This window comes from Salvelinus sp. IW2-2015, linkage group LG17, assembly GCF_002910315.2.
Source record: "Salvelinus sp. IW2-2015 linkage group LG17, ASM291031v2, whole genome shotgun sequence".
In the NCBI taxonomy this organism is placed as follows: Eukaryota; Metazoa; Chordata; class Actinopteri; order Salmoniformes; family Salmonidae; genus Salvelinus; species Salvelinus sp. IW2-2015.
In genome coordinates, this window is record NC_036857.1 from 3,824,584 (window position 1) to 3,836,862 (window position 12,279).

At 41.6% G+C, this 12,279-nt stretch overlaps 1 protein-coding gene across 1 annotated transcript in view; it reads left to right on the plus strand.

Annotated features, from left to right (window-relative positions):
• Positions 1–12,279, plus strand: part of LOC139022614 (sodium- and chloride-dependent creatine transporter 1-like) — a 47,697-nt gene that overhangs the window by 32,608 nt on the left and 2,810 nt on the right. The window contains exons 6-10 of the mRNA XM_070447809.1: positions 3,680–3,814; positions 3,901–4,004; positions 10,065–10,189; positions 11,169–11,281; positions 11,998–12,138. Coding sequence (XP_070303910.1) covers positions 3,680–3,814; positions 3,901–4,004; positions 10,065–10,189; positions 11,169–11,281; positions 11,998–12,138 — 618 coding nt within the window. The remainder of the gene's footprint in view (positions 1–3,679; positions 3,815–3,900; positions 4,005–10,064; positions 10,190–11,168; positions 11,282–11,997; positions 12,139–12,279) is intronic.

Genomic DNA, 12,279 nt, shown 5'->3' on the forward strand with positions numbered 1-12,279 from the left:
AAGCGCCAAAAAGATCATCAAGGACAACAACCACCAAGCCACTGCCTGTTCACCCCGCTATCATGCAGAGGCGAGGTCAGTACAGGCGCATCAAAGCAGGGACCGAGAGGCTGAAAAACAGCTTCTATCTCAAGGCCATCAGACTGTTAAACAGCCATCACTAACATTGAGTGGCTCTGCCAACATACAGACTCAATCTCTAGCCACTTTTATGATTTAACATTTGGATGTAATAAATGTATCACTAGTCACTTAAACAATGCCACTTTATATAATGTTACATACCCTCACATTACTCATCTCATATTGTATTATACTGTACTTTATACCATTTCCTGCATCTTGCTTATGCGTTTGGCCATCGCTCATCCATATATTTATATGTAATATTATTAATCATTCATTTACACTTGTGTGTATAAGGTAGTTGTTGTGAAATTTTTAGATTACTTGTTAGATATTACTGCACGGTGCGAACTAGAAGCACAAGCATTTCGCTACCCTTGCATTAACATCTGCTAACATGTGTTATGTGACCAATACAATTGATTTGATTTAAATTAAATTATGAAATAATGAATGGCTGATGTGCATTTTTTAACAGTGCATTCAGAAAGTATTCAGATTCTTTTTACACGATTTGTTACGTTTCAGCCTTATTCTAAAATGGATTTAAATACAAAAAAATCCTCATCAATCTATGCCCCATAATGACAACGTGAAAACAGATTTAATGGGGAAAATTGGGAAATTCTTGCAAATCTATGAAAAGAAAACAGATATCTTACTTACATAAGTATTCAGACCCTTTGCTATGGGACTCAAAATTGAGCTCAGGTGCATCCTGTTTCCATTGATCATCCTTGAGATGTTTCTACAMCTTGATTGGAGTCCACCTGTGGTAAATTCAATTGATTGGACATGATTTGGAAACATCTGTCTATATGGTCCCACAGTTGACAGTGCATGTCATAGCAAAACCATGATGTCAAAGGAATTGTTCGTAGAGCTCCGAAACAAGATTGTGTCAAGGCACAGGTCTGTGGAAGGGTACCAAAACATTTCTGCAGCATTGAAGATCCCCAAGAACACAGTGGCCTCCATCATTCTTAAATGGAMGAAGTTTCAAACCACCAAGACTCTTCTTAGAGCTGGCCGCCCGTCCAAACTGAGCAATCGGGGGGAGAAGGGCCTTGGTCAGTGAGGTGACCCAGAACCCGATGGTCACTCTGATTGAGCTCCAGAGTTCCTCTGTGGAGATGGGAGAACCTTCCASAAGGCCAACCATTCTCTGCAGCGCTCCACCAATCAGGCCTTTATGGTAGAGTGGCCAGACGGAAGCCACTCCTCAGTAAAAGGCACATGACAGCCCGTTTGGAGTTTGCCAAAAGGCACCTAAARGACTCAGACCATGAGAAACAAGATTCTCTGGTCTAATGAAACCAAGATTGAACTCTTTGGCCTGAATGCCAAGCTTCACGTCTGGAGGATACCTGGCACCATCCCTACGGTGAAGCCTGGTGGTGGCAGCATCATGCTGTGGCGATGTTTCTCAGGGACTGGGAGACCAGTCAGGATCGAGGGAATGATGAACGGAGCGAAGTACAGAGGGATCCTTGATGAAAACCTGCTCCAGAGTGCTAGGGACCTCAGACTGGGGTGAAGGTTCACCTTCCAACAGGACAAAGACCCTAAAGCACACAGCCAAGAAAACACAAGAGTGGCTTCCGGACAAGTTTTTGAATGTCCTTGAGTGGCCCAGCCAGAGCSCGGACTTGAACTCGATCAAACATCTCTGGAGAGACCTGAAAATAKCTGTGCAGTGACGCTCCCCATCCAACCTGACAGAGCTTGAGAGGATCTGCAGAGAAGAATGGGAGAAACTCCCCTTAACATAACAAAATGTGGAAAAAAGTMAAGGGGTCTGAATTCTTTCCGAATGCTCTGTAGATGTTCACACACTTGTTTGAGGACGTTACGTCATGTCATCACACCCACCAGTGTGGAGACCCTACTCTAGCTCTTATTACCATCTTTTATGCCTAAGTTGGTTTTAGGTGGTTTGAAACAACCAATTGATATACTATAAGGTCTGTAAGTCAAGTAATAAACTAGTGTGGGAGGAAACACTAGCAGTCAGTTCACAGCTCTGTTTCTTCTGAAGGTGTGTACTTCACAGCTCTGTTCCCTTCCCTGTAGGTAGTGTACTTCACAGCTCTGTTCCCTTCCCTGTAGGTAGTGTACTTCACAGCTCTGTTTCCTCCTGTAGGTAGTGTACTCTACACTCGTTTCTTCCCTGTAGGTAGTGTACTTCACAGCTCTGTTTCCTTCCCTATAGGTAGTGTACTTCACAGCTCTGTTTCCCTTCCCTATAGGTGTGTACTTCACAGCTCTGTTCCTTCCTTAGGTAGTGTACTTCACAGCTCTGTTTCCTTCCCTGTAGGTAGTGTACTTCACAGCTCTTGTTCCTTCCCTGTAGGTAGTGTACTTCACAGCTCTGTTTCCTTCCCTATAGGTAGTGTACTTCACAGCTCTGTTTCCTTCCCTGTAGGTAGTGTACTTCACATCTCTGTTTCCTTCCCTATAGGTAGGTACTTCACAGCTCTGTTCCTTCCCTGTAGGTAGTGTACTTCACAGCTCTGTTTTCCTTCCTGTAGGTAGTGTACTTCACAGCTCTGTTTCTTCCCTGTAGGTAGTGTACTTCACAGCTCTGTTTCCTTCCCTATAGGTAGTGTACTTCACAGCTCTGTTCCTCCTCTGTAGGTAGTGTACTTCACAGCTCTGTTTCCTTCCCTGTAGGTAGTGTACTTCACAGCTCTGTTCCCTTCCCTGTAGGTAGTGTACTTCACAGCTCTGTTTCCTTCCCTATAGGTAGTGTACTTCACAGCTCTGTTCCTTCCTGTAGGTAGTGTACTTCACATCTCTGTTCCCTTCCCTGTAGGTAGTGTACTTCACAGCTCTGTTCCCTTCCCTGTAGGTAGTGCACTTCACTGCTGTTCCTTCCCTATAGGTAGTACACTTCACATCTCTGTTTCCTTCCCTGTAGGTAGTGTACTTCACAGCTCTGTTCCTTCCCTGTAGGTAGTGTACTTCACAGCTCTGTTCCCTTCCTGTAGGTAGTGCACTTCACTGCTGTTTCCTTCCCTGTAGTGTAGTGTTTCACAGCTCTGTTTCCTTCCCTGTAGGTAGTGCACTTCACTGTTGTTTCCTTCCCTATAGGTAGTGCATTTACATCTCTGTTCCCTTCCCTGTAGGTAGTGCATTTCACATCTCTGTTTCCTTCCCTGTAGGTAGTGTACTTCACAGCTCTGTTCCCTTCCCTATAGGTAGTGCATTTCACAGCTCTGTTCCCTTCCCTGTAGGTAGTGCACTTCACTGCTGTTTCCTTCCCTATAGGTAGTACACTTCACATCTCTGTTTCTTCCTGTGTAGTGTACTTACAGCTCTGTTCCTTCCCTGTAGGTATTGTACTTCACAGCTCTGTTTCCTTCCCTGTAGGTAGTGTACTTCACAGCTCTGTTTCCTTCCCTATAGGTAGTGTACTTCACAGCTCTGTTCCTTCCCTGTAGGTAGTGTACTTCACAGCTCTGTTTCCTTCCCTGTAGGTAGTGTACTTCACAGCTCTGTTTCCTTCCCTATAGGTAGTGTATCTTCACAGTTTCTGTTCCCTTCCCTGTAGGTAGTGTACTTCACAGCTCTGTTCCCTTACCTGGTCCTGGTGGTTCTGTTGGCCCATGGTGTAACCTTACCTGGAGCGCTGGATGGGATTGTGTACTACCTGAAACCAGACTGGTCCAAACTCTGGGAAGCCCAGGTATGGTGTGTACAGTACAGATAGCATGTGTTGCACAGGGATATGCAAGGATTGTTTTAACATAAATATTCATGTTGTGTTCCTAGGTGTGGATCGATGCTGGCACTCAGATCTTCTTCTCCTATGCCATTGGTCTGGGTGCTTTAACTGCCCTGGGCAGCTACAACCGCTTCCACAACAACTGCTACCAGTAAGTATGACAAAAAAGCACAGTTAGACCATAAAACCCATCAACCACTGCTACCAAACATGACCACAAATTGGATCCCCCCAAAAACTGCAGGGATAATTAGTTATTGGTTATGCATCTTTATTTTTAGTTGGATAAAATGTAAGAGAAAAAAAAGCATTGTCTTGAACTTCCATTATTCTCCCAAGAGTGTCTGAGTATAACATCTAATAATCAGAGTGAGTCAGCTCCCTCACTAGTCCCACTGCTGCAGCAGCTCTGGGTTGAATGGCTGAGATGCTTCAAGCATGTGTTTAGCCTAAACTGACTCAGAAATGTAAACAAACCCAACTTCCTAAAATGGCAGTTTTCTGGACGTTGCCAATAATATGGACGCTTTTTAATAGATACCAAGTCTCGATACTAATGTTAGGCCTTAGCGGGAATTTATGGAATGTCCATTTAGGAGTAGCCTTTCAATGACTTTTTTCTATAATTTTTTGTTTACCTTAGTTAGAAATGTACACGCAGTCTCAGTTATGAAGGTATTCATATTAGCTAGTCATGGTCCTCTGATGTAGGCTATATGATAACCATTAACTGTAAATGAGGGTAAACAGGGTATGAGAGAGTTTGAGTTTTGATTTGGTTTATAGTCTAGTAGATGATGGAGCTGATGAATGGAGCTGTTAAAACAATGCTTCATCATCAGGGACCAATCAGCACATTCACCTCCTGTCCACCAATCAGCACGTTCACCTCCTGTCCTCACAGTTTTATAGGATCTCATTAACTTGTTTCTCAGTGGTTGTCTTGAATTAACACTTAACACTTCATMCATGTATCACTCTGTTGTGCTATCTGTCCACAAATCACTCCACAAATCACTCTCAACATACAGTAGCCATGAACTATTATCTGGACCTCTGATGATGATGATTCCAAATGCGTCCTGATTAGGGCTGTCAAAAACCATGTGACCGTTTAGTCACGGTAATTAGGCTTCTCCAAGCTCTGATGCTGGTCGTTAATAGCCTACCAAACTTGCTAACTGCCTGGTACTCAGCACTCTATTGTCCCTCTAATCACTCTGACATCAATGTAAATGTATTCGAAAACCTARTCAAGCACTTCATGAGAGCCCATGAGCTCATGTTATGCAACATTTCAATAGGCTATGCAATTCCGCAAGAAAACAGAGTGRTGGCCTCTACTAAAAAGAGGAGAATCCTATCAGCTTTCAATAGGMTAGGCCTACTATATTTATTTCTCAACTTTCCTATTATTAAGCACATTGCTTATATTTGCAACAGGAATATAGCCTACCTAGCTGGCATGAAAATAAACCAGGGGAAAAGTGTCCTCCTTTCTTTTCTTCTTAATGTGTTTGAGCCAATCAGTTTTGTGGTGACAAGATAGGGTTGGTATACAGAAGTTAGCCCTATGTGGTAAAAGACCAAGTCCATATTATGGCAAGAACAGCTCAAATAAGCAAAGAGAAATGACAGTCCATCATTACTTTAAGACATGAAGGTCAGTCAATACGGAAAATGTCAAGAACTTTGAAMGTTTTTTCAAGTGCAGTCGCAAAAACCATCAAGCGCTATGAAGAACATGGATCTCATGAGCCTCGCCACAGGAAAGAAAGACCCAGAGTTACCTCTTCTGCAGAGGAAAAGTTMATTAGAGTTACCAGTCTCAGAATTTGCAGCCCAAATAAATGCTTCACAGAGTTCAAGTAACACATCTCAACATCAACTGTTTAGAGAAGACTGTGTGAATCAGGCCTTCATGGTCAAATTGCTGCAAAGAAACCACTACTAAAGGACACCAATAATAAGAAGAGACTTGCTTGGGCMAAGAAACATGAGCAATGGACATTAGACCGGTGGGAATTGGTCCTTTGGTCTGATGAGTCCAAATTTGAGATTTATGCTTCCAACCGCCGTGTATTTGTGATCTCCACATGTGTGGTTCCCACCGTGAAGCATAGAGGAGGAGATGTGATGGTGTGGGGGTGCTTTGCTGGTGACACTGTCAGTGATTTATTTAGAATTCAATGCACACTTAACCAGTATGGCTACCACAGCATTCTGCAGTGATCCGCTATCCCATCTGGTTTGCGCTTAGTGGGACTATCAACAGGACAATTACCCAAAACACACCTCCAGGYTGTGTAAGGGCTATTTGACCAAGAAGAAGAGTGATGGAGTGCTGCATCAGATGACCTAGCCTCCACAATCACCCGACCTCAACCCAATTGAGATGGTTTGGGATGAGTTGTACYGCAGAGTGAAGGAAAAGCAGCCAACAAGTGCTCAGCATATGTGGGACCTCCTTCAAGACTGTTGGAAAAGCATTCCAGGTGAAGCTGGTTGAGAGAATGCTAAGAGTGTCCAAAGCTGTCATCAAGGCAAAGGGTAGCTACTTTGAAGAATCTAAAATATAAATACACTTTTTTGGTTACTACATGTTATRTGAGTTATTTCATAGTTTTGATGTCTTCACTATTATTCTACAATGTAGAAAAGAGTAAAAAATAAAGAAAAACCCTTGAATGAGTAGGTTTGTCCAAACTTTTGACTGGTACTGTATATTATTTAGTATATGTAAAGACAATATTAMATCAAGAATAGTCTGATGGGTGACAATATTAGCCTATCACTTGTGAATTATATAYTATCACTTGTGAATGATGCCCAGAATAAGAAATAATGTCATTTTTTGCTATTTTCTTCTAATCATAGTCACACACCGCATGTGGCCTGTAGGTTTGTATCACAACTAAAGTGGCCTAATAACTTCTTAAAATTAAGAACAATAATCCGCTTTACAAGGGGTGGAGAGCCTAACTGTTACATAAGCAGCATGTGAGTTTCAATTTTGGGGRAAATCATTTYCCCCATWAAAATGCACCTTTTATAATAAAACCATTACATGCATAATTGCATTTGCTGTCACTTTTGATTATGGTGTTTTCTGCTAATGGAACATTCACGCTTATAGCCTACTACGGTGTGCGCATTGCTGCGCTTATAATGTGAAGAAATACCCTAATAGTTTATCAACATTTTAAGCTAAACATTCTGATCTGTTGCGTCAACCACATTCCGTAAAAACGTTTTTGGGGATGCTAATGGTTGTATTCATTTGGGATCTATCGCATCCCACAACTGTCCCAGACTGTGTTTGGAATATTTATTTCTGGCTCAGAGTAGAATAGGTCGACTTTTGTTCCATGGTAGATAGTAGATTGACATAGGCTAGTGCTTTTGCTGTTCGTTAGGCCTACTCATCTTGTTGGCTGATGAAAAGTTGAAGAAAAAAGAAAACCGCACACTGCTCATGATAGTATCACCGATACCACACGGCCTTCGTCAGATACGTAAGCTTATTAAATATCGGTGATACTATCAAGAGCAGTGTGYGGTTTCCTTTTTCCTTCAATTTGTTCAATTGTTGCCATGCACCTGCAAATAAGATTGCTCAGATGTGCGAGTGCCTTTTTAAATTTTGGCTGATGAAAAGTAAAAGTGGACAGTTCTTCCAATATCTTCAATAAGCACCTCAGAATTAGATAATGACGACCGATGTGTCTTTCTTCACTTGTAGCCTGTGAGAAAGACCTGATCACGTGATGGAGCACGCAACACTCAGGGAAAAGGGCACAATGGCCATTTTTTTAGGGTGCATTACGGACACACAAAGGGGATGCCGCTGTGAAATTTTAGGCATTATCAAGTGCTTGTGAAATTGTGAATGAGTGACTGATGTAGTGTGTACAGCCTGCGCAAAAAAAGCAAAGCAGAGCTCATGTCTTTCAAGGGACTTTTTTCAAATCATCATTAGAGTCTCATCATGCAGCCTTACAATGTATTAAAATTCAAAACATATAGCCCAACATTTGTAGAACAACTAAAGTTACATTAATAACTCTAAATTAAGCATATAGGAATACCTATTTCTTTGTTAACCGCTCAACACAGAATAGCCGCATGTGCGCGCTCCCTCAAATCGTTTGGAGAAAATATCCTTTATGTTTTATTCACCTTTGTTCAATTGTATTCTTCATAATATAAAATAATGCCACGGAATTCTAAGCAAATCTTGTCTGCTAAATGAACTAGTGTAGACCACAGCCATTTGGCATAGCCAGATCAGGACCTAACATAAGGACGACTCAGAGTATGCTATTCTGTTCTTCAGAAATAGACTACATTTTCTTCATATCATGCTTCTTTAGACCTGTGTAAAATAAATAATGAATTTATTGTGAAGGTGTATGCTATATTACATGGATTTATTATACTTTYTAAGATGTAGATGTTCCAAAGGTCTGCATCAGTGGCTTGTAGGCTATGTGTGGAAGCCAGAAGATGCTAAATGTGTTTATGTTAATTAACGGTCAATTACCGTGAGACCGACAGTTATTTGCTTGACAATCACCGGCGGACTAATTTTTGTTACCGCCACAGCCCTAATCCGGATGCTGACTGTTTGGATTGTTGTTGCATAAAGCAACAGCAATGCTACAAAGCTCAAGTATGCAGGTCATGTTGTTGTGTACACACTCCTCATATAGCTGGCTCTTAATAAGGGCACAATGGGGCTTATTGGTGGGACAGAGTTGGCAGTATGACTCAGCGTTATCTACAGGGAAGCTAATCCATCTCAGGGAGGATGGGACAGGGAGGGTAGGGCTTTTTCTACCCACATTAAAAAATACAACAGTTTACTATGGAATACTACAGTACTTACTATAGAATTCTGTAGTATACTGTAGAATACTATACTAGACGTGTATTACTTACTATAGAATGTCGTAGAATACTATAGTAAATAGTACTGTAATAAAATGTTTGCAAAAACAACACTTTTTTAACTATAGTAAATACTGCAGTTCCTCATTTGCATATACCCTGCTTATTCCCCKCCCCCATATCCCAATTTGTGCTATACATCAGTGAGAAACCTACATGCCAATTATAGACCATATTGTGTTCAATACAGGTTATAGAAAAGAGCAGATGCTCTGAACTATCTGTTCAGACCCCAGTCCTACCTGCAGGTTATGGAAAATTTACAAAAATACTAAAATTTTAGTATTTCTCCAATAGGTTTCCTCAAGGAGAAAGCCTCCACTTCTATGTCAAAGATAATTMAACTAAAATACTACAGTAATTTTYGCAAGAACACTACAGTAAATGTTACAGTATATTACAGTCCGCACAAACACTATAGTAAATACTACGGTATACTACAAGCCGCAAAAACACTACATTAATTACTATAGTATATACCATAGTTTTCTTTCACTACAGTATTTATACTATAGATACCTGTAAATACTACAGTATACTACAGTAAATACTACAGTAACGTCTGCAAAAACACTACAATGAATACTATAGTGTATAAATAAGTAGCAATACTATAGTATTACAGTATTATTTATTTATATGGGTTTTACAGAGTTGCCCCTCTATCCTCATTTACGATCTAGCCTAATGTTTCACAGGAAGTAGAAGTAGGTGGAAGTGTAGCTGTTATTGCCTACGCCTGTCCAATCCTGTCAGATCTGCGTCATAGCAGCATCATTTGAATCAATAAGAACAGTGATAACAACACATTGATCTGTACAGTATCACTACTAACTGTCCTGTTGTTTCTATCACTCTCTCCTTTCAGCCCGCCAGCTATCCTAGTCTTTTAAAGTAGCTCATTTGCWCTCGTGGCTTTAGAGTCGATATCCAAATTACACCGACAACACAGCAGCTATCAGAGAAAAGCCTACTGATCCTCCTGTCTATTTCTCTCTTTCTCTCCTTCGTCCTTCAATCTATTTTAGCCTCCAGCTTTCGTTCCGTACTTCCCTTTTCTAGTCTCACTCATCTTCTCACTATTACTCATTCACTATTATTACATCTTTCACTTTTGTTGTTGGCCTAACTTGTGTGTGTTGTGTGTGTGTGTTGTGTGTGTGTCGTTGTGTGTGTGTGTGTGTGTGTGTGTGTGTGTTTGCTTGATATCAATACCACGTCTTTAAAGTCTCTCTCTCTCTCTCTCTCTCTCTATCTGCAGAGATGCGTTTGTTCTAGCCATGATCAACAGTGGGACCAGTTTCTTTGCAGGGTTTGTGGTGTTCTCAGTGCTGGGCTTCATGGCTGCAGAGCAGGGGGTCGACATCAGCAAGGTGGCCGAGAGTGGTAAGGACAGAGATCCCTAAAACACTACTACCCCTGTACCTCATCCAGGTGGCTGGTGGATGCCCAAATTTTTCCAGACACAAAAACATTTAACAGACACATTTTCTTCAGATTWGTTTTTAATTATGAAGATAAATCACAGAAAACACATGCACACTCAAATATACACTACCATTCAAAAGTTTGGGGTCACTTAGAAATATCCTTGTTTTTCAAGTTTGAGTTTCAGAAGAAAGTTCTTTGTTTCTGGCCATTTTGAGCCTGTACTTGAACCCACAAATGCTGACGCTCCAGATACTCAACTAGTCTAAAGAAGGCCAGTTGTATTGCTTCTTTAATCAGAACAACAGTTTTCAGCTGTGCTAACATAATTGCGAAAGGGTTTTCTAATGATCAATTGGCCTTTTAAAATGATACTTGGACAACGTGCCATTGGAACACAGGAGGGATGGTTGCTGATAATGGGCCTCTGTACGCCTATGTAGATATTCCATTAAAAATCTGCCGTTTCCAGCTACAATAGTCATTTACAACATTAACAATGTCTACACTGTATTTCTGATCAATTTAATGTTATTTTAATGGACTTAAAAATTTTAAAAAATCTTTTGAAAACAAGGACATTTCTAAGTGACCCCAAACTTTTGAACGGTAGTGTATATATATTTTTTACATGTTGGCTTTGAATTGAAAATAAAAAACTGTTCCCAAATACTCTGTGACCACCCACCAATGTGACTTCTAAGAATAGACACTCTACCAGCCAATGGCTAAATCTAACTAGCATTTTGGCTGGTGTTAATTCCCCACCGTGATTCATCCCTATATCTTCATCCTCACTTTGACTTCATCGCAYTCACCCTGACCCCTTCCTTATCCCTTTCAGCTTGTGCCCTGATAAAACATCTTCCCTTCCCGTCTATCTTCCCCATTTGGTGTTGTGAAAATGCTGACTAACTCTGCCTCTGTCTCTCTCCAGGTCCAGGCCTGGCGTTCATAGCATATCCCAAGGCTGTTACTCTGATGCCTATGGCTCCAGTCTGGGCAGCGCTCTTCTTCTTCATGCTGTTGGTACTGGGCCTGGATAGCCAGGTATTGGACAATGCACATACACAACACACACAACACACACACACACACACACACACACACACACACACACACAGAGGGATTCTGACAGTTAATGTGTGCAGTTCTATGACACATACTGTGCGTTCACACACAGCCACTTACCTTGACACAGTGGGGACATTTGAACTTGTCGAGTTGTATATCAAAGTAGTCCATCTTTGTTAGTCCCAGGGCCTGCAGCCATTGTTCCACAAGCACAGAGGCAGTCAATGAGCCTCTGTCTGCCTCACAGAGAGCATCTGTCCACTCTCCTCTCTGTTCATACACTGCTCCTCTCTCTATCTCTCTCTCTCCATCTCTCCTCTCTGTTCATACACTACTCCTCTCTCTATCTCTCTCTCTCCATCTCCTCTCTGTTCATACACTACTCCTCTCTCTATCTCTATCTCTCCATATCTCCTCTCTGTTCGTACACTGCTTCTCTCTCTATCTCTCTCTCTCCATCTCTCCTCTCTGTTCATACACTACTCCTCTCTCTCCATCGGTCTCTCTCTCCATCTCTCCTCTCTATCTCTCCCCCCATGACCATTCAAGGACGCAAACAGCGCTGCTATAGAAGTAACTGTTATTAGAGTATCAGAAAATGAAATATTATCCGATATATTATAATCATGATTATGACATGACAGCATATCAAAGTATGGTAGCAGAATATCAGAGTAATCTCTCTTTCTCAGTTTGTTGGGGTGGAGGGCTTCGTCACGGGGGTCATGGACATGCTACCGCCCAAATCTATGGCGGGCTCGCTRCGTCGCGAGGTTGTCGTGGCGATATGCTGCATCACCTGCTTTTTCATCGACCTCTCCATGGTAACAGAGGTAAGAGGGTCAGGAGAGGGTCAGGAGAGGGGAAGGAGAGGGGAAGGGAGGGAATGGGGATGAAAAGGGGTCAGAAGGAACTTATTTAGTAGTTCATATTACATCACTCTTACAAGACAACATGAACTCATATTCTTTCTC